The 24,806-nt window shown below is 37.1% G+C and overlaps 1 protein-coding gene across 9 annotated transcripts in view; it reads right to left on the bottom strand.

Annotated features, from left to right (window-relative positions):
• CFAP74 (cilia and flagella associated protein 74) overlaps positions 1–24,391 on the bottom strand; it is a 50,440-nt gene extending 26,049 nt beyond the window's left edge. For 4 of the 9 annotated variants that reach the window (XR_008235948.1, XM_052792146.1, XM_052792148.1 and 1 more), the window contains exons 1-17: positions 24,065–24,374; positions 22,791–22,941; positions 21,716–21,806; positions 20,200–20,346; positions 19,340–19,438; positions 17,381–17,485; positions 16,073–16,246; positions 15,394–15,504; positions 14,058–14,160; positions 13,158–13,315; positions 10,955–11,165; positions 9,872–10,054; positions 8,625–8,798; positions 7,368–7,486; positions 4,138–4,204; positions 3,590–3,679; positions 1,485–1,655 (exon numbers count right to left, since the gene is read on the bottom strand). Coding sequence is in view for 8 of the 9 variants with exons in the window: in XM_052792146.1 (XP_052648106.1) it covers positions 1,485–1,655; positions 3,590–3,679; positions 4,138–4,204; positions 7,368–7,486; positions 8,625–8,798; positions 9,872–10,054; positions 10,955–11,165; positions 13,158–13,315; positions 14,058–14,160; positions 15,394–15,504; positions 16,073–16,246; positions 17,381–17,485; positions 19,340–19,438; positions 20,200–20,346; positions 21,716–21,806; positions 22,791–22,914 (2,127 nt within the window). In the remaining variant the exon portion in view is untranslated. Of the gene's footprint in view, positions 1–1,484; positions 1,656–3,589; positions 3,680–4,137; positions 4,205–7,367; positions 7,487–8,624; positions 8,799–9,871; positions 10,055–10,954; positions 11,166–13,157; positions 13,316–14,057; positions 14,161–15,393; positions 15,505–16,072; positions 16,247–17,380; positions 17,486–19,339; positions 19,439–20,199; positions 20,347–21,278; positions 22,942–24,064 lie in introns of those variants that run through there. The other 5 variants (XM_052792147.1, XM_052792151.1, XM_052792149.1 and 2 more) reach the window with 5 other exon arrangements.
• Between the last annotated feature and the right edge of the window lie 415 nt (positions 24,392–24,806).

The raw sequence follows: 24,806 nt of genomic DNA, 5'->3' as shown, positions 1-24,806 counted from the left end.
ACCATGGCAAACAGCTCAGCAGTTTCACTGTACGTACTATTTAATGTAGTGCTTAAAAAAAGAGAGGTCAGCCCTTCTCTTAAAGCTTAAAACTGGGTTAGATTGTCAGGTAGATAATTTTGAAAACCACCTGAGCCAATTGCTCTTCAACAATCAAAGAAGTTAAAGACTGCACTGATGGAACAAAGATGAAGCATCTGCATTGTGTTTACAAGAACATGTAGGCACTTCATAACAAAGATATGCAACCTCGTAGTGATATTCTCTCTGGTCAAGGACCTGTGAAATCTATTTATGGGTACTACCTATGCAACACTTGAGGAAAAAGGAACATTTATGATAATTATATTAATCAACACAGGAATTACAAAGCACGAGTTCCTACCACAATGAGTGGGTAGTGGTTGGGTTTTTTGTTTGGGTGCATTTTTTTTTTTGTTTGGTTGGGTTTTTAAATCTGAAGATTTCCCCACTTTAAGAATAAAATCCACAACTTACTTCGAAAAGGAGCAAGTAAGTCTTCAGACTTAAGCTGTTCAGTCTTCTCAGAAATCTGCCCCACAGTGCTGACATGCAAAGACAGTTGTATGCATGCTTTCTTTGTAAATGTTTCTCACTTAAAATTATCTGCTACGTGGAGGAGTACAGCTGTCAGAATTCCTCAGTTTTCTGTCAACTTTGAAATTGGCATGCTGTAGGAGCAATCAGTATCAGGTCTAACACCACACATTTTGTCAGCTCTGCACCAAGTGTCTGCACCAAGTGAGTTTTGGTATGTTTCTTCAACAGTCTCCACTTCATTCCCACCCAGGATGTTCCACAGGACACAATATTACAATCACTTGCATTCATTCTACTATTGATTTGAGACATCTTTCTTCAATTCTTTTAACACTATTTATTATTATAGTTTTCAGGCAACAGCCCTCAATGTAATTCTTAGTTTGACTAAGATGATTTCTTCCCTTGTAACAACAGCTTGTCAGTAACTGTGACTGTCCTCCTTTGACAGGAAATTTAAACGAACAGCTCTGAATTTTTAAAGGAAGATCACAGGCTAGTGCTTCCAATTCTCACTACTTTATTGCTAGTTTTGCAACAGTTGGCATTTTTCTGAAGTCCAGGAGCTGGGATGTTAAATGACTCTGTCAGAATCTCCTCTTTTAACTAAAGTATTTCTTCCTAATTTTCATGGATGTGGAGAAAATAAGAATCATGACATAAATTACTGAAATGTTAAAAAACAATTATCATTGTTGGTTCCACGCCCCCAATAATTGTTTTTAAATTTGTCTTGTGATATTTGGGGGTCTAACAGATTATATTAAAATATGCCAACCCAAACATAAACAAACTGCTAAAGGTTGGACCAGATGATCTTCCGAAGACCCTTCCAACCTGAGCTGTTCTATGATTCTGTATGAGCATCACACTCTGCAAAGCAGAACGTTTCTTTCAATTTAGGGAAATGCTTTTGAACCTACCATTCTTCCAGAAGACTTTGCTGTTGCTCTGCATGTACTACTGTCACCTGCTGACGTCTGAACTTTGAATCTTGTTCCCAAAGCTCCACTGTTTGTCAGATTGATGGTCCGTGAAATTGTCTCTCCCACCACATGGCTGCCAAAGTCAATGAGCTCTTTATCTAGTGCCAGCTGTGAGAAGATAAACCATTAATTACTGCTGTCCTAGATAGTCAGTAATGTCAACTGAATAAGCATCCACCTTTTCAAGAATAGGACTTTAAAGTTCTTGTTTCATTTCAAAGATGGTATCAAATAATAACATGAATTGTGGGTATCCTTCTGCCTTTTTGTAGAAGCCAACTCATTAAAACAATGTCTTGTTAAACTGAGCCACTTCCACTTCAGTCCACTGTATGACAACAAAAAATGGGTTAAATTCTGTTCATAGTAGCAGCCTGCATAAGTCTTCAGGTAGTTACCCTGGAAGTAGGTTAATATTTACATACTAATTCAACATTGTTGCTCTTGTTACCATAAAATGGTTTTAGTAGCATCAAGCTGAGAAGCAAGCAGCATTTAACATCATATAGTGACTACCTATCAGTTTATAACACATCCTTTCTTGTTTCTTTGAGCTACCATGGTTTACAACCAGTTTAAAAAGTAATACGCTACTTCATATAGAATTTTTCATGACTTTGTAACCGGGAATAGGATAACGAAAGGCTTGTAATTCAAGTTAAAGCACCAAAAAGACAAAGACAACTTGGTTGCTTGCTAGTATCCTGCTTACAGCTGGACTCCTCCCACTTTCAGGGCATAAAGAATGGGAGTTCCTGCGTGTAAATAGCACATAATGATGGTATGAATTCTCTAGGTGAAGAAAACTACTCCTCTGTTTAAAGCTTCATGTGCTGGCTTTCTACTGCATTGAGCATTCTCATCTTTGAGGTCTTCTAACTGAAACCATCAAAGAGTCTGATATACATAGTCAGGTTTAAGTACGCAATATTGATGTGGTATCATTTTAGCTTCCTACAAGTGCTTAAAATTAAGCACATCCTTTAACATTTTGCTAGAGTGCTAATATAATAATTATAGTGCACTACCTTTCAGTTACTTCCCGCTTCTATTTTCTGTGTAACAGATTATTCTTGATTCACTTCCCTGTGTACAAAAGTTTCAATGTGTAGTCCAGTAAAGAATCATTACATACAATCTTATTCATTTTACCGAAACGTAATATTACAGACTCCAGGAAGACATTCATAGGTCTCAAGCGTTTTTAAAATAATTTTTAAATGTTTATTATTAAGTATGCTCCCAGTATACCCCAAATTTTGCATTTGCCAGTCTTATTCCAATACTGGGTGACTCCTTGAATAACTTTTTTCCTCTAGCATTGTATATTCTCATCTATAATTTCTTTTGGCCTGTAAAGCCAAGGCTGCTCTTAGTTGTGACGGAAGTAATTTAAAAACAAAGTTGTTGCTTTTATCAAATACTTTCTTCACGTTAGCTCATAGGAAGTTAAGGTATCTAAAAAAAGTGCTGCCTGTAGCTTCACCTCTTAACAGTAAGAAAATTATGTTCCTTGCTTAAAATTCAGTATAGAATTCCCAAAAGATTTTGAGATGCTGAAAGAAAGATGAGATGCTTTATATAAATGCCAATAAAGATAGAAAGATATTGTAATATTTTGATTTTTGTCCACATAGAAAATTAAAGTTAAGAATAAACTACTGCAGGTCTGGGATGGAATTTCCAAAAATTACAGGGAGAAAAAGATAGCTCATTTCCGGCCACCATTTCTCTTCCCTCCATTCACAACGTAACATTGTGTCATCAATTTCTAAACTGAACTAATTCAGTTATTTCCACTCTGAAGTTAAAGTTACAGTTCATGGTTAAGTAAATCCATTAAGATAATTTTGTATAAATGTCAGTGTAGTCTGGGAAGCTAAGGAATGAATCATCTTCTGGAAAGAGACTCTCCATTGAAAAGGAAAAAAAGGAAAGAAATATAAATACCTCTAGCTAAATATTTTCAATAATGTTTATGCTCTCACACACTTCTATTACTGTTGTTATACTGACTCTGAACATACTTAAAAGTCACTTACGATGCATCTCTTGGCTGTACATTTCAATGGAACAGAAAAAGAACCTGTCTGTGCCACAAACATGACTTCTCCTTCCAGAGTTTCATTTATCTAGGAAACAAACAAACAAAAAACCAACCATGTAATTTGCAAAGATTTAGCCTATGTAGTCTGATGAAAAATGCTTTCACTCATTCTTTGAGTAACATATTAAAATGTATCTCTACAGATTCTACATTTCCGCTTTAAAACAGTCTTTGGTAACTGCCTGGCTAACTTTAGCTAGGCAGTATTATAAATCATTTTGTTTGAAGCAAGTTTCAAAACATACTCCAAGAATACTTAGTGACATGCATTCTTCAAAAACATGCACTTAGAATATGCCTTATTACAATTTAATAGAGCTTGAACATGCGCACAGTTGTCCAAGTACAACAGTACCTTTTCTAGAAATGTAGTTTGTTTCCTTGCTAACAGTTAAGAAATTAAATTAATGATGTTTTTAATCAGACTAGTGGGTTATACTAGGATTCTCATCATTGTGTAACTTAGCACTCAGGTGCACTTACCATCGGCTTAAATGTTACCACTACTTCACAAGACATTCCAGCAGACATTTTGCCAGGTGGGTCAAAACTATGGGGATAATTAACATAAAACTCCAAATTAAAGCTATGCATGAAACATCCAGCTCCTATTCTGGTAACAATGGCAGATTTTTTTTTTTCCCCAACTTGGATAAATTACTCAGAAAAGTCAGAATGAGTGACAGATTAATGAAAAGCTACAGAACCCTGCTGCAATGGTAAAACTACAAAGGATGATTCTTTATTGAGGCTTTACTCAGAAAGTCTTAAAGTGCTTTTAAAAGACAAGAATTATTGCCTTCATGCTACAGACAAAGAAGCTGAGGCTCAATAATATCATCAAGAACAGAGTAGACCAATTGCCTATTCTAACAACTAGGCAGAAGTCTTCTCCCATTATCCATTTTGAGTATTACTCTGTAACATCTCCCCTGTCCAAACAGTAAACAAAGAGGGAAAATAAAGAAGGTAGCTGCAAATGATTACAGAACATGCTGCTTGCTGCAAACTGTATCAAAATTATCTTGAATAGAAACAGCCACTCATTTCAATGTCTCATTTCATGGTCTCTGTGATGCAAGTAAAATGCCCATCAGAAGACACAAAATCTCACAGCTGCACTCTAAATGAAATTAAGGCACTACTGGAGACCTGTTCTGCCAGACAGAAACAGAAAGGAAGCTAGACAAAATAGATAACTAAATGTTGTTAGCCATGGGAATACCTAAGCAAACTGGGCCATACTGAAATACAGAACATACATGCTAATCACAATTTTATCAAAACAAAATTAAAACCAAACAAAAGCAAGATGAAACATTTTCAAAAAGGAAAAGCGAAACACTGTTCAGAATTCAGGAGCTTAAAATGTGAATAGGGAAATAAGCATCTGTATACTGACCTTCAGAACAGATCACTAGCAGTTTCTCCTGAGAAAGAATTTAAGCAATAGCTCCTTTATTTCAAATGTTACCTTGATAAAATATTTATGATTTAGAGCATAGGCTGCCAAACACAAAAACACACACAGAACCACTATGCTAAGAAGACGCTCCCATTGCGTGGGGATGTAATAATGCTCATTTTAACCACTAAAACATAGCCTTTTACTAGCAAATATAGTGTCCATCACTGATAACAGTTCTCAAGCATTATGTCTATAACTATCTGTGCAAGTGATTTAGAGGACAGCCGATACCATGACAGCTTAGATGTACTGGGTATTTTCTAAATACTTGGTAAAAGTATTTTTTAACAAACAATTTATGTATGGTTCTACTTGAGAAGAGATAATCATTATCTGTAAGATCAGTGCCTACAAATCTGAATTGTGCTGTTCAAATTATTAGTAATATGACAATGGATAATAAGATCGATAGATTATTTTTGCTATCTATCTGGCAAATGTATAGGTAACCAATTTGAAAAAAACGGAATTCGTTGATCAGACATTGAAAAATCATTGACTCATTCTATTCACAATATTTGAGGTTTAATTTGTATTTGGAGAGTACTTTGAAAGGCAATTATATCAAGGAAAGACTTAGGCCTTTCAGAAAGAGTTGTTTCATTTTTGGTCACAAATCAGAGGTGCTGATTTAAAATATGCAATTGTCCAACATATTAAGTGAGAAAAAAAAAAAAAAAATCAGTCTTTGAGAGCAGGAAAAAACTCATTTTGTCAGAAGATTAGTAGCTTCAGGCTTTGTAATAGAAATTAAGCATGTATTATAAGTGGGTCAAAATTAAATCCACATACCATAATTTCAAAACAAGCAAAAAACTACATTCATATTCAGCCGAGCACCAGAGCAAGTTTAAAAGCTCTGCTGTATCGTGGTCAATTATGCATCTCCATTAGTCTGTGACTAAAGTGCTAAACATCTTTACCAAGATCTTTTACGGCAGCTGGATTCAGATTTTATAGCTCTCAAGTGACTACATTCAGTCAAGAACTGCAGTATGTTCACATTCCAATGTACTTTTATAGGGACTAAGTGGGCAAGGAATGGCTTAACTATGCACCATAATTTTTCTTATCAAGCTAGCTAGGAATTCCAAGTGCAATCTATCACTACGAAGTAGCAGTGGGTAGTGAGCTGTAAAAGGATCTCTGGAGTAGGAAATCAGTTACTGCGCTAATACAACTTGTTTATTTCACTGGGGTATGATTAAACAGTCACAGAAATGGTTTTTTCAGGTCAGTCAGCCATAAGAGTCGAAACCTTAACTTTTTACGTTAGCCAAATGAATTTGCTCTGATGTCTGCTATTCATCAATAAGCTTCACTTACACACAAACAAGAGCTTTAGCGTTTTTTCACTTTTAGGCTAAACTACAATCAATTTTTTTGTTTGTTTCACAGAGTTCCAAGTAAATATATTATTTTCTTGACTTCATTTTTTAGATAAAAGGCAAGTTGTGTAAAGTAGTATTTTATATTTCTAAAGGCTTGGAATATCTCCAGAGAAAGCTAGCCTCTGAATTATTCTTAAAAAGAAACAATTTGGGAATACTTCTATTTGTTTATTTACAAACAGTCAAATAAAATTATCAATATAGTTAAACTGAGATTAACTTGCAATCTCTCCCAACTGGACAGAGTACTTCATTATATAACCTGTCATCGGGATTATATGAATGGATTGATGGAAAGACCACAGGATTTCAATTTAAGTGCTCTTTGCTCTGAGATTTGATTCCTTTATTTCATCAGCTTCTTCACATTTAAACTTCAGCAGTAATCTGGAAATTAGTGTGAATCATGGTATGAAGGATGGCAGCTGGCAAAAGAGGTTTCCCTAGGCTCAAAGGCCCTTATCGTGGCCTAAAAAGAAGCTTGGGTCCTCTTTTACTTCTTTGTACCTACAACGAGATCCTTTTCCCCTTTTTAAAAGGGTCTGACATTTTTGAAAAAAGCTTTCTACTTGTTCAGGGCTGGCAGTTACCACAGGTCTACCTTGCTTTCCACAGATTAGGGACCGGTCCCTTGCTATCACCACTATAGAAACCAATGACATGCAGCTCAGGCTCAGTAAGCCTCTTACTCCTCAGCTCTGAGGCACAGTTCCTTTCCACATCGCCCAAGAATGGAATATAATAATTTAGATGTATTTACTGAAATCTATTTAATTTGCTACAGAATCTGGTTACATCTCCTGTTGCGGTACTAAGGTAAAACAAGCAACTATTCTACAGTCAATTTTACTTACCGAATACTGATGAAGTCCTTGAGCCATTCACTGACTCCCACTAGTCTGCAGAAGTTAACACTGTAGGATGCATTTATCAAAACTATCTTCTTTTTGTAGATTTGACCAACATCAAAATCCTTGGAATACCAAACATACCAGGTGGTGCGAATTACAGGAAGTAGCATTTACACATGTAAGGACAAAACTACTTTACCACAGCTGTGCTCACAGTCCCTACTGGGATCACAGGCCTGTGTGCAAAGTATTGTATAATCCCATAAAGCATTGCCTTGCTCCAAACAAACCCTTTTAAAACATACAGCCTATAAAGCCAGGAACTCATGCTTCATGGATGGGGCAACATTATCTGGGTTTGTGCACAGCTAATGCACCAAGCTGCTCTGTCTTTTCCTCCAGTGAATGTCAAAGACCTCACGTCGCATTCACGGTCTAATAGAGTTGTTAACAATTTAAGACTGCGTGTGGCAAAGACAATATAGATTTTTTGAACACAGAGCTAGGTGCCACTGTCTTCGAATGGAGGTCTGCTGTTTCAGTGCAAGGCACAGGCTCCCAGCTCCTAATAAAACCAGAACGCCATGAAAGCTGTATACGTGGGCACATTCATTAACACACAGACAAGAAGAGTCCTGCAGGCTGACTGGCAGCAAGTTTCTCTGACACAGTTAGAAGACTTGTCTGATGCGCCACACTAGCAACCTTTTCAAGTACAGAGGAGAACTAGGCATATTGTTATGCTTCCTCACAGCACACTTGTTAATTAGAATACAGAGATAAACTGCAGCTCTATTTCCTCATGACCAGTACAATATGATGGTCACTTGCAAACTGAAATCTTAACTGGATTGGAGGCATGACTTCTTTAAGGACATTATTTTCTAGTAGTAATGTATATACAAACAATACATAAGTAACAGTTAAGCTGCCTTCTAAAAGACATGGAACACAGTCTAACAAGATGTTTCATCATTTGCTCACCTTTCTGACAGTATTTAAATTCCCCTAAGTAAAGGAAGTATTTTATAATTTAGACTTAAGTAGTAAAATTAAGTAGTTTATTTAAGCTGACTATAACTTACCTAAGAGACTGCTAGAAAAAAAGGTGAGTACAGTTTTAGGTTTGACTAGACCTATTAAAAACAAGAATTTTTTTTTTTCTTCCCAGTGCAACAGAATTTTAATCAAGACATTGGTATATACATACAGTAGATACATACATCTTCTTTATAGATCCTATGCAGAATGGCCACTAACCTTGAAATGAATGCAACTTGGTTTACTATAGAAAGTACATCCCTTATGTTCATGACCAGACCCTATTTGCTTGTGAAAAATTCCAGTTTGGAGCTCCTCCTTTTTTTTCTCAAAAATCTCTTTTGTCACTACCCTTGTAGCCAGCTGCTTTGGATCCATTTCTTCTTCAGATATCTAATAAGGAACATCAGTAAAAACCACCATGACTGTAAGTAAGTGTGATCACAGAATCCGTAGCTCGAAGTAAAAAAGTCTGCAAATGGAATCTTTTAGTATTTGGCCAGCCTTTGTCTGTTTCTCTCCAGATCAAACTCAGCCTCCCAACTTCTACATGAAGAATTTAATTTATTTTCAGCTGTCTGTTCCGTAGCTTATAATCATCCCACAGTATGACATTGTGGTTTTAATGGGAGTATTAGCTCTTCTGCACTTAAAGAGTTTTTTCCCCTCAACTTCTTAAACAAATACCCATTCAGAAAAAAAGCAGCTAACTGCACTGGAACATTTCAGTTATGGTCCAGTGCTTCTTTCATGCAAGTATATGAATATGTGCTGACATTATTTCTTTTTGATTGATTATAAAGTCTGCTCTTAAAGGTCTTCTACATCTCAAAAAAGCAGTATATGCAAGTATACCTTGGAATAACATTTAAGATCTTAACTACACAATTCCACTCTATAAGACTGTATTATTTACTTCTGTTTAGAGTATAGAATACTATTACTTTGCTAGAAGATATGCTTTTTTTTTGCCTAGTATGGTACGAAAAAAGTTGTTTCCACATAAAGGAAACTGTGTTGCCGACTCAACATAAAGTCATATTTGTTTTTTTTAAACAAGTGAACATGATGTGATGTATGTCTTCACATATCTCTGAACTAAAATTGAAGTATTGTTTTCTCTTTAAAAAAACAAACACTACAAGAACAGTGTCAAACAGCAATTACTCTGATGATATTCTCACATCTGAGTCTCCACATCTATGTAATAAAGTCTGCATTTTAAATGCAAAATAGATAATTACTGTTTGTAAGCAAGGTTCCTAAAACAACACTTGCCAGTGTCATTACTTCAGATATATATAATAACTAGAAAGGCAAATGAAACTTTTCTAATCCATTAAGATACTTTTATGGATACTGTCAAAATTTTGTGAAGGCTAATTTCACAATGGGTAAATTACAAAAGGATCTCATCCACTTTTTTTTTTTTTTCTATTTCTAATAATAGCTATCACAACATTTACCTTGTGCAAGTCACATTCCTGACTCCAAAGTCCTGGAAACTCTGGTTCTACTAGGGTGTCGTCCCTCCCTTTCTCATCTCCACCACTTTCACAGAACACATCATGGGGTATTTTTTCAGAAATCTCTCCTACAGAAGCAGTTCTCACACCAGCTGAGGAACAAGCTGTCGGAGAGCACCATGACTTTTGTGAAAGAACATAAGTTTTGAAGATACAGTTAAAAATTACTAGAGGACAGTTACTTCAACAGTTAACAGTTTCTGAGATCTTTTAACACAAAAATGACAGGTCTATAAAGCTCAGAGGCCAAAGATGACAACTTCAGTCGATCCATTCTTAAGACACTGAATACTGACAAAATCTTACGTTAAAAGCATCTATATGACATTAACTGTACACTATAGGAGGCTAGAAACTAGTCCTCAGGCATGAGAATACTGACTGTAGTTTCTGAATGTTTTGTGTATCACGTCATAACCAAGGACTTTGTTGTTTTGTTGCAGTATGACTATTTCTACCAAACACCTCTCCCCCACCCCTTTTCTTCTAAATACCTAAAGATTGCATGAAGCCACTAGTTTCATCAGGGAGTTCAATTCACTCCATCTCCATTTTCCAGGCCCGTACTTCCTGGAATACTGCACAGATAAAAAAAAACCCATCCAGGAAGCTGGACAGAACCACTGTCTCCTTTCTAATACAGTGGAAACATTTCTCCTGTGCTGACAAACTGGTCTGAATCCTTACTCAGGGATGAAGGTAATGAAACAGGAAGTGAGGGTACTTTGCGTGGTTTTTGATGCCCGTTGCAATTCATGTGTTTCAAAATTCACCTCTTCTTACAAACGCCCTTAATCCCCTGCCCTCCCCCACCAAACAGGACAATGTCTTTATTCATACAAGCACCAACACTCAAGAAAAAGGAGACTAAGTCATTAAGAGATCTAATGGAGAACTTACTCCCCACTCGTTCTGTACTGTCTGCTATTTGGTTGTAGCCTGTGCTATTCACAGGCCAAAGAATTCACTGCCCTGCACCTTTGACAAAAAATAAAGACAGTTAATTCTTAGGCCTTTGTTCACCTGTGATATTGCTCCAGCTGAATGTTTCCAGGTCTTCTCAATATATTGCCATGTTTTCATTCTCCACCGTAAAGAATCCTCAAGTTTACCACCACCCTTAATTGCCTTAGTACAGGACTGACTTTTTTTCTGCTTGTGAAGAGAAGCTTTTTCTTGCAAAATTTGAGATACAATCTCAATTTTTCTTGATTTTTGCAGTTCTCTAGAAGCTCTGTAATACAATGTTGTAAGAAATATGAAACCAACCGTTGTTTGCTAATAATATTAACTACAGTCCAGTTTCTTCTGAGCCTTTAAGCTAAACCATAAGTCTTTAAGTTGGGTGCAGTGGTAATTTGTGTCAAGACACCAGGTGATGCAGAGGCTATTTATACATTTTTGCAGACTAAATATACTCAATTACAGTGTTTTAGAAGTTGAGGAGTTGACAAAGCATACCAGTCATTGCTACTGAAAACAAAGTTTTAAAATAATTTTCCTAACCTATAGTTAGCTATTTAAAGAAAACTGCCTATCTGAAATCCAGTGGATTTAATAAAAGGGAGGAAGAATGGTTAAAGGTAAGGATGCAAGTACTGAACTTGGAAGATATGAACTCAAAGCTACTACAAATTTCATGACACACTGTGGGTAATGTGACAAAAGTGACAGCAGACAATTTAATCTCAGTTTTAATACCAGCAATTTAATACACAATTTTCTGCAACAAATATTACCCACACTAATGATGGCTTTTAATACAGACTTTCACCTCTTCAACTAATCCATATAAATAATTACTGCTTCTAAATAAGAGCAAAGAAAATATCACCTCTCATTTAAATACAGGCTACTGCCTACTGAAGCACTTTAGGTAGCTTTAAGCTTAAGCCACTTTAAGCACATCGCCTCATGATGCCCCATTGCAGAAGATAAATGGCATTGTATTTATAACACATTTTTGGAAAATAATGGTACAAAGAAGTTAATCATGGTTACAACGACACAGGAATGCTATACCTAGTGCTATATGCCCCAGGTATAAAGCCATCCTCTGCCCCTATGATCAGTTCTTGTCTTTATGAATCTTTTTATAGGTGATATATAAATCAATGACATAATGGCTTTAATGACTAAAGAGCTATGTTCTTTTGCAGATAATTCAGAAGTATATATTCAGCCTGAAATATATTCAGAGAAAACAGAATATCCTTTCACAGAAAAGGAGAAAGGCAGCCCTGGGAAAAATAACTAAGCAGTTCTTCAGCAGATTAGCAGGATGGTAGCTGAAATTAGAAAAGAACTGCTGCGAGGAACATGACACAACTAACGTTAAGACTAACAAACTGTGATCTCCCTTGGCCTGCAAAGGGAAACAGGGAAAGGGAGAAAGCAAGCAAGGTGAACAGGATTAAAAACTTAAATAGATTTGGATATTTCCAGCAGACCTCTATGAACTGATATGATTATTTTATTAACATGATTTTTAGAACATATTTAGGGATAGCAGAAGTGCTGTTATGCAGCTGTCAAGACTGAAGCTTTATTTAATCAAAACTTAAGACTTACTGAACCTTTACTTTTTAAATCTCTAACATTTGCTACAGGTTACTGCCCTTGTAGCAGAGCCAGCGTGCAGAAACACGTACCTCAGCCACCCTGTTTGGTATCTTAGCTCAAATTCATCTTCATATGTGGTTAAAAACAATAATTAAGCTTTGGACTGGAGCAGATGAGTTACAGGCACATTCCTATCAACTTTGCTACAAAGGCAGAGGAGTAACTTCAATCAAAAAAAGCACAAAGGAGAGTACCTTGCTTCTGACCTTACTGCAGTGCAATCTTCCAGAGATTGTCTCTAAAAGCCTAAGAAAGCTATTCAGTCTTTATAGGGAGAGTGTTCAGGAGATGCAGAAGTACAGTTACTTCAGGCATCCAGTTTAGGTTCACTGAATTTCCCTCCTGGAGTAGTTCATCTTCTTTGCACTACTCATAGAACATGGGCTCCTAACTTTGGCTCTCTGAATAATACAGCTAAGCTAGAAGTTCAAGTCACTTTAAACAGACTATACAAATATCACAAATACAGAGTATAAGAATGAGTTCACTCCCTTGAGACAGCATCATAGATGTTATGTTTTCAGAATCTGATTCAGAGCTCCAATATATTCCTGCATGAGCACCAGTAAGCAGCTGAGGGTTTAACAAAGATATGAATACTTACTGTTTCTCTTTTTCATGCTCTAGCAGTCGTTTATGGAGAAAAATTTCCTTGGCAACATTGCCTCCTTCTGCTAGGATAGCTTCCCTCATTTTCATCTCCTGCTTCTTTGCCTCAAAGGCCATTGCTTTGTTCCAAACCTGGAGAGTTTGGAGTTTTTCCTATGAAGCCATACAAACCAGTTACACATTTGATTCACATATTAAAGAATATAAAACAGAGAATCTAGTGTTGGTCCCCTTATCTAAGTATAAATTTGTGGTAGATTTCTCTGAAGTAGAACTTATTGTTTTTAATATACACAGTAGTCATGGTGTGCTGAGATGCAGAAAGCTCTGAATAGGTCAGGGCTACTTCTTTACCCTCCTAGCCTTCCCTTGAAATGCTACTCAATGAAGCAATGTGAAAAGATACAGTTCTCATCAAATCGGTATTAAATTAAGATCATTCCCTCAGATTCTACAGAACATAAGTAGAACAGCGAAGTAGCATAGCTCAGAAATTCTTAATTTACATTACTTAAATTCTTAGGAAACTGTTTTTCTTCCATGTTTTCTCCATATAAAGTATTTCTGCATTGGGATCCAAATAACTGGAAATGCTTCTGGCTGAGTTTTCAGAGAACTTACTTGTAGCATGCATTATTTTCAAGAGGGTTACCCTACCAGAACAACTAACTTGTTGACAGAATAAACTCCATAAGTAGATGTGTCAAAATCTGCCCATGCAAATCTAACACCATTACTCCTATAGTTAAATTTTCCCCGGTTTCAAGAGATTTGGTCAGTGGTCTGACAGCATCACACAACAATTCTGCAATGAAAGCTGAAATTACTTGCATTAAAACCTAGCAGTCTAACAAGTTAATTTCTTCATTCCCCATCTAAGCCACAGCAGCAGTACCCTATTGGAAGTTATGCTGTTTTTCAGGGAAAGCACAGCTTGTATCCTTCTCTCCATATGCTCCTGAGTTTTCGCTTCTTCCTTTGCATTTTTTTCATGAATTCTGTAAGCAAAGTAAAATCTTTCAGGCTCATATCCTGGAAAGCTTTTAGTATTAGAATGTTTAACCTGACAAGTAGTAATTGTCAATGTCACCAAACATTCTTCCTGTAAGCCTCTGTGTTTACTATGATACTGGGTGTGGGTAAAGTGGAACAGTTGGAAGACTCTTCTATATATGGTACCACTCAAGTTACAAGTGCCAACAGGCTTTCAACTAGTTTGTTCAACAACTTTTTTTTTTTTAATTTTGAATATGAAGAATGTGTTCCACATTATGACATATGTTTAGTTGCTAAAATAAAGTAAGAATTCAGGTGTTGCTCATATAACCAATATCTAAACAATTACGTAGTGAACTTTATACGAGCCAACCACTTGTACCCACACTAAAAATAAACCCTAGAAACTCTAAAAGCTAGAAATATGTGGGCATGAATCAAGCCTGAGACTATTCCAGCTAATATAATAGTAAACTAGACAAAAAAATCAGTAAGATCAATATATTTGATGCATTACTCGGAGGAAAGAAAAAAAAAAATCTATTTGGTTGTTTGTTTTTCTTAATTATTATAAGTTTGCACATGCCATCTAATGAAAAATAAACACAGAAACAGTACAATTATTTCAATCATTTTTTCATTTAAGTCCTAATATACAAGTAAAAGTAAGTAAATGTTCACAGTTTCTTTAGTAGCAATATAAATCAACACTACAGTAATTATATAAATATAAACCTATGAAGAGAACATTTAATTTACCATCAACCAGAAAAGAACAGGAGCACAAAGAAATGGCCTATCAACCAATTTTACCAGACAACAAGAAAGCTCTTTTACCACATTTCAGAGGGAATATAGAATGGCAGAATGCAAGTTTCAAACCTGGAATTTAGTTATACTACTTCAGCTAATGACACACACATATATAATAAAATGTTTCAAATCATTATTAGTGCCTACAAGTAATCAGACCCCTCTGCATCTCATCAAAAAGACAGTCCCTTCAGCTACAGGGAACCTGAAGACCACACTAGGACAGTAAGTGGATTTTGCTCTTTCCAAGTCCTTCTGTGCCATGTAAGATTTGAATGCTTCACAGCACTGGTACTGTGGCAGAAGATTTCCAAGGTAACAGAAGACACACCTAGCAGAAAAATGATTATTTTTCAAAGACTAAAGGGTAAAGTATTGTACACCAGAGAATATACAATGATAGAAAAAGAGTGAACAATAACCTTGCTATGCTTTTTCTCAGGAAGCAGACTGCTTTTTCATGGTTCCTTTTGGCATCTTCCAGTATTTTTTTATGCCTTTCTTCATATTCTTTCTGGGATTCCTCCTCTTTTCTACAAAACACAGGCAAATCAACAGTTGCAGCAGGACTAAGGAAACCTTGATTCCAACACAATGACATCTAAGGGTGGGGTTGGGGAGTTTATTAATATGTGCTGAAATGAGGACATTAGTCTCCGCCTGCCACCCTCCCCTCCGCCCCAGTCTCTTGTTTTCACAAAACCTATCGACAAATTGGTAAACTAGCATCTGCTTTGTCTCCAGGAAATCTCAATGAACTTGATCGTAAGTTCAGAAGGTCCTGGTGGCCAACAACAATCCAGACACACGCAGTTAGTCTCATCTAATAAACTCCATTTCCTTAGACAAAAAGCATTCACAGTTTTTGTCTTTAGCAAGTTTATTTTCATAGATCAGAAACCTTTACCTGAGTAACTGCAAGACTTTGGGCAATTCCTTTAATTCCATTTCATCATAAAATATTCCTGAAGCAACAAAACCCAGCTGAGAAACACAATACCACTAGTATTTGAATTAGCTAATCTTCTCAACACCTGAAATAGTGAATTGGCTAAAAATAATATGCAGAAAGGAAGCAGAGTCTGACTTATAGGCGCTTACTTTTCTCTAGACCGACGATTTTCTTCCGCTTGCAGTGCTGCTATTTTTTCCTTCCAAATCCGCACTTCTGCTCGTTCTTGGTATTGCATCTCTAGCTCCTCCTGATCTTTTTTAAGTTGTTCAAGTAGGATTTCATATTTTCCCTGCTCAGTTTCTATCTGCCACATCTCAAGCCTTTAAAAGCAAAGTTTGAGCTGTTTTCACTGAAATACTGACATTCTTTCACTTACTTAAGGCTATTGAGTAGGTAAGGCTCTATGGTGAAAATGAAAGTCTAGCCATGTTTTGTTTTATTTTTTTAAATTATATTGTAAATCATATCCTGTTACTGACATAGGTATTGTACCTTTCAGACTTAAGGCTCATATCTAGTAGCGTATCTCATTTTAAAGACATTAAAAATACCGGTTTTAAAAAAAAAGTTAAAAAAATAAAACTCAAGCTTCTGTTTCTCAAATTCACGTTTGCCCAGAAGAAAATACAAAAACCCAGAAAAATTAGAAAAATAGCTTTTTCTTCAACAGTAAATAACATCAGGGAGAGACCATAGGTTTTATTCTTCTGTGCTTTGCTGAAAGAATTTAGATATGATAGGGATACATATAAACAGATTAGTATAGTGATTGCTAATCACACAATAAATGAGTCAAGCATTTCAAAGCTCTTATACAACACTGCAGCAGAACATACGGTATTCTGGTTAACCACTTGGTTAATCACATCTATAAACTCATGCTTGTGTTCTTGCTTTGATGTAGTGGCATTAGTAGTTGTACCTCTGTTGCCAAAATGTAAGCACACTCGCCTGTTGCCTTCTGCAAAAGACAGTTTTATTCTGTCTTATATAAATAAATAATTTAGTACGTGTGAACAATTACAAGCAGCAATATTAGCTTAGCATAAAAATACACAGTACCGCTACAATGTCTCCATCATCCTCAATGTCAATCTTTTCCTTCATGCCCTATAAAAAACGCTAAGAGGCATAAATTAGAAGTATTTATGCTCATTCAGAGATTAGTATCACAGACAGGTTTACTTTAGTTCAGCTTATTTTCCATTTACAATGAGACCTGTTTAGGTGCACAACTTATACCACAGCAACCAACTTCCTAAGCAATGAACTGTTCAGGCTAAAAGTCGCTCTCAAGATCCTTTGCCTTGCAATCAGCCTCACATGACCGCAAATGTAGTTCAGTATTTACAAGCAACTTCTGTAGTGATTGACTTTTGAATCCATTAAACAGCATATGAAGAACTTAATAAAGATTGACTCCCATCACACTGTTTTCTCATTCCCTCACTTACATGTTTTCTTTTAGTGTCAAACCAATTTTCAACTCAAAATCCTTCTCTTTCTCCAGTTCAGTGCACAGTCGTCTGTGCATTGCCTGAAGGCGGAACAAGGCTGCGCTGTTAACATTAAAAAGAAATGATCAGGAAAAAATTGGAACTAATAAAGATATAAAAAAAAAAATCCTCCCCCCCAAGATCAGCAACAATAAAAAATAGCTTTGAGGCTGAGATTTATGTATTAGAAATCCACTGATTTATGCAGTCTCTTATTTAGCCTTCTAAGTCTCCATTCTTCATTCAAAGGTATAGGTTTCTTTCAACTATTGTATATTGGTTGAAATTTACAGAGGAGTATTTATTTCAAAAGCACAGACCAGAGGCTTAATGCGACTATTCATTTCTCAAGCTGATAAAAGTAGTAATTATTAACAAAAATAAGTTTAGGTGAACCTAGAGAACCTAGACTGATTTTGCTTTTAAAAAGGCATTACAATATTCCATGTACTTTGCCTAGAATGGCAGGGTTGCCACACAGTTGTTTATTATCCTTGGTCTTCTCCACCCAGGAAAACTAGTAGACAGCACACTACAGAATCAACAGACAGTGAACTGGCAACATTCAACATAAACTCCCTTCCTCAAAATGAAAATTGGAAATGATCTTCTACCTGCAGTTACTACTCTAACTTCAAAATTTTTCTATTGGGCATCAGTAATGCTAACGGTAGCTAGTATTTTCTTTATTGCTAAGACATGATACCTTCGAGCTCCATAAGCTGGAAATTTATCAAGTCTTCTTACTCCACTATTCACTTGCTAAATATAATAGATTGTGAGCATTGCTATTTTTCTGCATATCTAGACTGCAAAATTTCACCCATCATAAGCATAAGAACTTCTAGAATGCTTTTCTGTCTTTGTTGATTTCAGTTACTAGAACTGTCTCTTTGAGATCCTGAACAGGGAGTACTAGCACCCATCACAGGAGTCTCATTAGCATTCAACTTATCATTTTTTGTTAAAGCAGCTATTCCAGTTTGGCAGCTAACCTACCTTTATCATTCTATCATTCATCGATATACTAACTTGAAGATTAACACAGGTCATAAAATGCAGCTGTGAAGTTTGTTCACAATACACTGGTTCCTGGTACACAAGCCACCCACTTCTTTCTATTTAAACCAAATGTGAAGAGTACAGTAAATTGCCTCCCACTTTATAGCAAAAGTGTTTCAGAACAGCTCCTGTATGCAGAACTACTCCCGAAAGGCATTCGTACATTTCGCAACATAAAACAAAAAAAGAAGTGGCATATATATACATAAATCCCAATTGTAATAGTTACCAGAAGCAAAACCGTGACCTCTAAAACTGCCATAGCACATTGGTGTTGGTTCATCATACTGAATAGAAGCGATGGAGACCCTGATAAACATAATTGACAGTAATGGGCTAGGCTGATTTAATAACATGTTGTTGTTATATTTTAAAATATAAAATATTTTATATTTCCTATCCATTCCTAAGTTTCCACCTCTTTCTGCACTGGTTTACCTAACAGAGTATTACCTCTAAACCAGAAAGCACAGAGATCAATGATTCCCAAGCCAATGCACCATTATCCTTCATTTCAAAAGGAGGAATTATTGCTAAAAATGTCAGCCAGAAAGTGACTGCAAGATTAGCCTTCACTAGCATGGGAATGAACGCATTGCTCTGCTCTCTAGCTGAAAGTGCAATACCCTTGTATCAGAATAGCCTTCCAAGCTAATGCAGTTACATCTTAACCTGAGAATGGCAATGGGTTTCATCACTGATCTATTGACATCTTTAATATACATGCTTAAAAATTCTATCAACTGTTCAACAATAGGAAGAGATGAAAGCTGGAAAGTTTATCTCATTAATTACACACAGATAAACATAATGGATGCCTGTAATGTTTGGTACCCAGAAACACTCTCTACCTACACATTGCCAGCCTCCTCCTCTTTCTCTATTTCAATGTCTACACAATCCAGCTGCTTTGCTAGCATCTTGATCCGCAGTTGACAGGTACTCAGCTTGTCTCTGCAAGAAACAAACAGATTATTTATATTTTATAAGTTCTTTACTCTTTCCGAAGAAACTCTTCCTTCTGGGAGCAAGATTCACAGCTAGGATTTCCTTCCTTCTCCCAACTCCCCACCACCATCCCACTTTTTAAGATCTTACTATGAGGTTCTTCGGAAGCCCTTATTAATTTCAAACATTTTCTCCAAAAATCCAGAAAAATGTAACAGAATTTATTTTGACTTCATCCATAGTTCAGATATATAAAAAATGACAACAGCATAAATGACATCTTTTTATATTAGCCTTCTTCAGCTATATTTGCTTGTAAAGAATATCTCTGTGACCTTAACATAGCAAAACACTCATAGCAGGTGCTTCTCTTAAAGTATGTAACTTCACCGATTCTAATCTACAATTTCCATTATAGTTAGGAAAATGTTTACAACAAATTTTCCACTTGATGTTTCCAACTGACTGTTGAACCAGCAGGATTGTGTAGACATCACTGAAAGGAATTAGGATCTAATTCTCCCAGACCAAACACCTCTTCTTTAACATTGATTATTGTATTTCATTTTTTCAAGTATGTAATTAATTTTTATCCTTGATCCTTTACAAGGGTTTGGTCATATATTGGATATGTTACATTAAACAAGTGTTTACATTGAGTAACTTTCATGAAAAAATTCTATGAACTGTAATATTTATAACAGATACAGTATCACAGTATTTGATGGTGATTTATGCTGATTGATTATGTTCGCTTAAACACTAACCTTACTTTTTGGACCGCAAGTTCCTTTTCTTTGGCTATGTCCTTGAGCTCTTTTAGGTTCCTCTGTAAGGTTAATATGCAAACTCTATCTGTATACTTCACAGCCTGAACATTATTAACATCACCCAAACAGTGTTCCAAGCTTTCCCTTTGAATTGAAACACACGATTAACAATGAAAACATAATAAGGAATTGAAAAGTTATGTGAACTTTGTACATCACGCACTTATACATTTGTGGGTTAATTGTTTTCCGTTTTATTCTAGCCGAACTGTTACAAATATGACCAGTATAAATAAGGAAAAAAAAATGAACATAATCTGTACAAGAAGTTTACATACATGCATGTAAGCCAAGATTTTTAGACTTGGATATCTGATGTTGAATATTTATACCCACATTTCATGCATTACTTGTATGTCTTGGTTTTCAAATGCCTGTGGCTCCTCTTGATTATACCTAGGCTTTGCAAGTTCTAGTTTTCCCAAACAATAGTTTAAAACTTCAAAGGGAACATTCTAAACTACTTTAAAACATATTATATACAGCTGATAAATTGGTGGAGTGAGCTAATCTCTCTTATCATTTTGGTCTGTTTAAACATATAGCAAGAAGAGGTCTGAAGGTTTGGGTGGTTGGGTTTTTTTTAAATCATTTTGGTGTATTTTGAGTTTCTCTGTTGATAATGGTAACACTGTTAACATTTACTGGTAGTAGGCATATGTGCTATGCAGCTTCCCACATACATATACTAATAAACATTATTTGAGCTTTTCATCGTGCCTTATAACCCTATGCCAGGTCATTCCAGGGCAGAGACTAACAGTCTTGTCAAAGGTAAGCCAAACTGTGCATTGATCTTTGTGAACAGAGCAGCAACTACTTAAGGGCACATTCAAACCACTAAATTCCTTTTCATGTATGACCTCTGTTACATGTACATTTGTTTCTTCAGGAGAATAAATCCGCCGTACCACCTACTTGTAAAACCAGTGTAGTACTAATCTGTCATCATACCAATCCTGTGCTAATTGACTTTACACAGCAGTACAAAGCTCTGTATATATTAAAAAACTTACAATCCAACACTGATATTCTTTAGCAGACAAACTTATCTTTTTCCAACAGCTCCTGAAGTTCTACAAGTACAGAGGGATATGAACACAACACTACATATTAATACGAAGAGCTGGCTGGGTTTTAGAAGAAATGTAAATTGGTTAGTGTAACGCTCCTTTGAGGAGAGCAATTAGCCCACATCAGCGTGGTGCAACCGTTGTGTTCTATGTACATACCTACAATTACTTCAGATTAAAAAGTGCCCAGAGCCTGTCTTTATCTTACTCGGCATATTGTTTTAACAGTAGTAACCAATTTATTTTTTGTGGAAAGGTCTATATTGCCTACGACTAATTTGACAAAAAGATGCATAGTTGAATTAACCAAACCTTCTCTTGAAAAGGTAAGTTAACACTACAAAGGAAATTACTGTTAGAACTGGTAATAAGTTATTTACATGCTAGAATCATATTTGTCTCCAACTCCTTCAGAAGTGTCCTTGTTTCCCATCTCGCCACCAGCAGACAACTCTTCTTCAAGCTTGTATTCTAATAGATATTAAAACAGCAATTTAATAAAGAGACTTTGAACTTTAAAATGCAAAGCCCTAGTGTATACTTGCTGTCAAGTCAAAACATGGAGAATCAGAGATGACATTTTATAGCATTACTGCAGCGTATATAAAAAAAATTCATATGGCAAAACACACAGGACCACTATCGTACACCTGCAAACCAAACCAGGAGAGTGCTCTCTGCCTTCATTATGCAAGCCTCACCAACAATCCAATGTATGTGGAAAAAAAACCCAAACAAGAACGGGGAAGGGGGCAGGCTAATGTATTGACAGGTTTTGGCCAACAGTCTAATATGTTTATCTTGCATTACCTTATCCTACTGCACTGTTAAGATACAAAATTTTTTTAAGTATTTATGTATCAAGAAAATGACAATGAAAGAATAGCCTAAGAACTCCTTTTAACATAAAGATCAGTATTCAGCGCTACACCATACACGTTAATCTGTAAAATAGTAGATATGTTGCCTCACGTACTATACTGAAATCTACCTCTGGACACAATTAGAGAAACTGGCTGCCTATCAAGAGGTATCTGATGCCAGTTTAGATGTCTTCGGGTATCCAGTATCTTCACAGAGTTGAATCTGTGGAAGACCTATACCATTCTGGAGCCAGATGAGAGAGTCCAGAGCACTTCAAGGGGCACTAGATGCCAAAGTATGTGCAACTGAATCAAGTCCATACAGTCAAATATTAGATTTTTACCATCAATAACTCTGAATCAAAATGCCTGACAGAGGTAAAAAGTAGAGAATTTACTGCTACAGAAGCAATGGGTTAGATTTGGATTAGTTACAGCTGCGTAGCGTAATGTTACAGAACACCTACTGGAATCATTGCATCTACGTGGAATGTCATCCAACCCTACAGCTGTACTGTTCTCACCTACGACATTAGAAGACTCCTTAATGTTAGTTTTTTGTTAAGTTACCAAAACAATTCATCATTTTCACCTTCCCAGTGTTCCTCCACATTAGAGCACTGTCCAGCTTTGTCTTCTTTTTCTTCCTCTTCCATAAATGGTGAGAGAGATGTTTGCTCTTCTTCCTTACTATAGCTGATCTCATTATCTTCCATACTGATAGTTCTTTCAAAACAACCAGGCTAAGAAAGAGAAGAGCGCATGGTTTACATATATAATCTTAAAGAACTTGCAATAGTTGACTATTGTGAATAGTTGAACTTGCAAATGGTGACTATATCTTGAGATGAATTAATAGCATTCAGTAAATACTCAATGCATGTGAACTGATTGGATACAATCACAGACCTTTGTACTAATCACACATTTTGAGTATCAACTTCGATAAATCTCTCATAGAAAAGAAAGGACACTGCCATTTTTAATTTTTTTTTTTAATAACAATCAGTTCAATAATAAAACAAACCTTCTGAATGTATTTTATCCACTTAGGCAACCACTTTACTCAGAATGATTAGGGAACAACTCCAACAAACACTACTTGTTCTTGTGTGTTATGCAGTTCTCCAATGTTAAGTAAACTGTTCTCAAATGTTGATACAATTTATTAGAATACAGTAAATTGTATCTGTCATCTAGAATGAGTTATTACCACATGGTTGGGCATTTCATCAACATCTGACTCAGAAACTTGTACATGTGATTAATTTTAATGAATGTGGTGGCTCGGCTTTGGGTTCATTTATGTAAATCCTTTTGCATAACTCTAAAACATAAACTAGAAGAGAGTAGCTATTTTCTCTAGTTAAGGAATAGAGAAAATACACCATGGAATCTGAAATATGGAACAGACCAACTAAATGATAAGAACCACCTTCACACCAAGACAGAATTCCTACATGGGGCTATGGCTGATTTAAGGATGTTAGTGGCACTAAAAAGCAACACAAACATAAATGAACTGCCAATGCACCAGTAGTAGCCCAAATACTTTTTGCTAAGCCACTGCACTGTCAGGTAGTGCAACTCCCAATGCAACAGAGCTTTGGTAAAGTAGGCCAAAATCTACAGTACGGTAGAAGGCCCAAAGGCCTTCCCTAAGGAAGACGCAAGCCAGGCAGCGAAAGCCACATCGCTTCCACGACCCAGAACACCACATGGCACCTGAATCTCGCCTCGTCAGAACACCATCTCGACCTCGGATTCCCGCCACACCCCAGCAATACCACACGCAACTCCACGCTACGGGGCACCACCCTGCAAACTGCCAGAAGCCCGCCCGGGGGCCAGCAACACCTCCCTCACTGGAACACCTCTCTGCTAGCAGCCGCTCACGGGTCAGCCCGCCGAGCTAGCCGGCACCGGGCCCGGGACCAGCCCGACGGCCCACAGCAGTGCCCCCCGCGCGGGGCCGAGGAGACGAAACGCCGTCACGGGGACCACGACGCCTGCCTCCCTCCCGCGGAGGCGGGCAGGACAGGGCCGGGCAGGGCTGGGGGACCGTTCCCGGGACCCCCACCCACCGTCCGGCCGCGGAGAAGCGCTCCACAAGCAGCGGCCCAGCCCGCCGCCACACCGCTCCCTATCTCCGCGCCTGCACCCGGCGACCGTTAGATCCGCTGCCACGGCAACGGAGCAAACCACCGCGAAGGGCGCGGCAGGGGCGCCGGAGAGAGCCCGCCTCCTGTCCGGGTTCCCCGCAGCCGCTGAAGCCGGGCGGAGGTGCTTGCGCGGCTCCCTGTGCACCCCCCCCCCCTGCCCGGCGGGGTGGTGCGTGCCGGGGCGGTCGGCGGGAGCGGCCCGCCCGCAGGCCGTGGCCTACATTGGGAAATGGCGAATCAATGTAGGCTGAGCGAATTCCTGGTTCTAAATTCTCGCTTCTAAATTTGCACCCTTGTAAGCACGCAGAATTACAAGATGTAGGGCGGATACTCATGGGTTTATTCAAGCCAATGAATTACAAAGATTTGAACCAGCTGAGCGGTTGATCAGGTTTCCCCCCCCCCCTCGCTTGATGATTATTTTATTTTTAGTAGTGTAGGTTAAA

This window comes from Harpia harpyja, chromosome 7, assembly GCF_026419915.1.
Source record: "Harpia harpyja isolate bHarHar1 chromosome 7, bHarHar1 primary haplotype, whole genome shotgun sequence".
Lineage (NCBI taxonomy): Eukaryota > Metazoa > Chordata > Aves > Accipitriformes > Accipitridae > Harpia > Harpia harpyja.
Note: the sequence above shows the minus strand (reverse complement) of the source record. Positions and strands in the feature narration are given on the sequence as shown.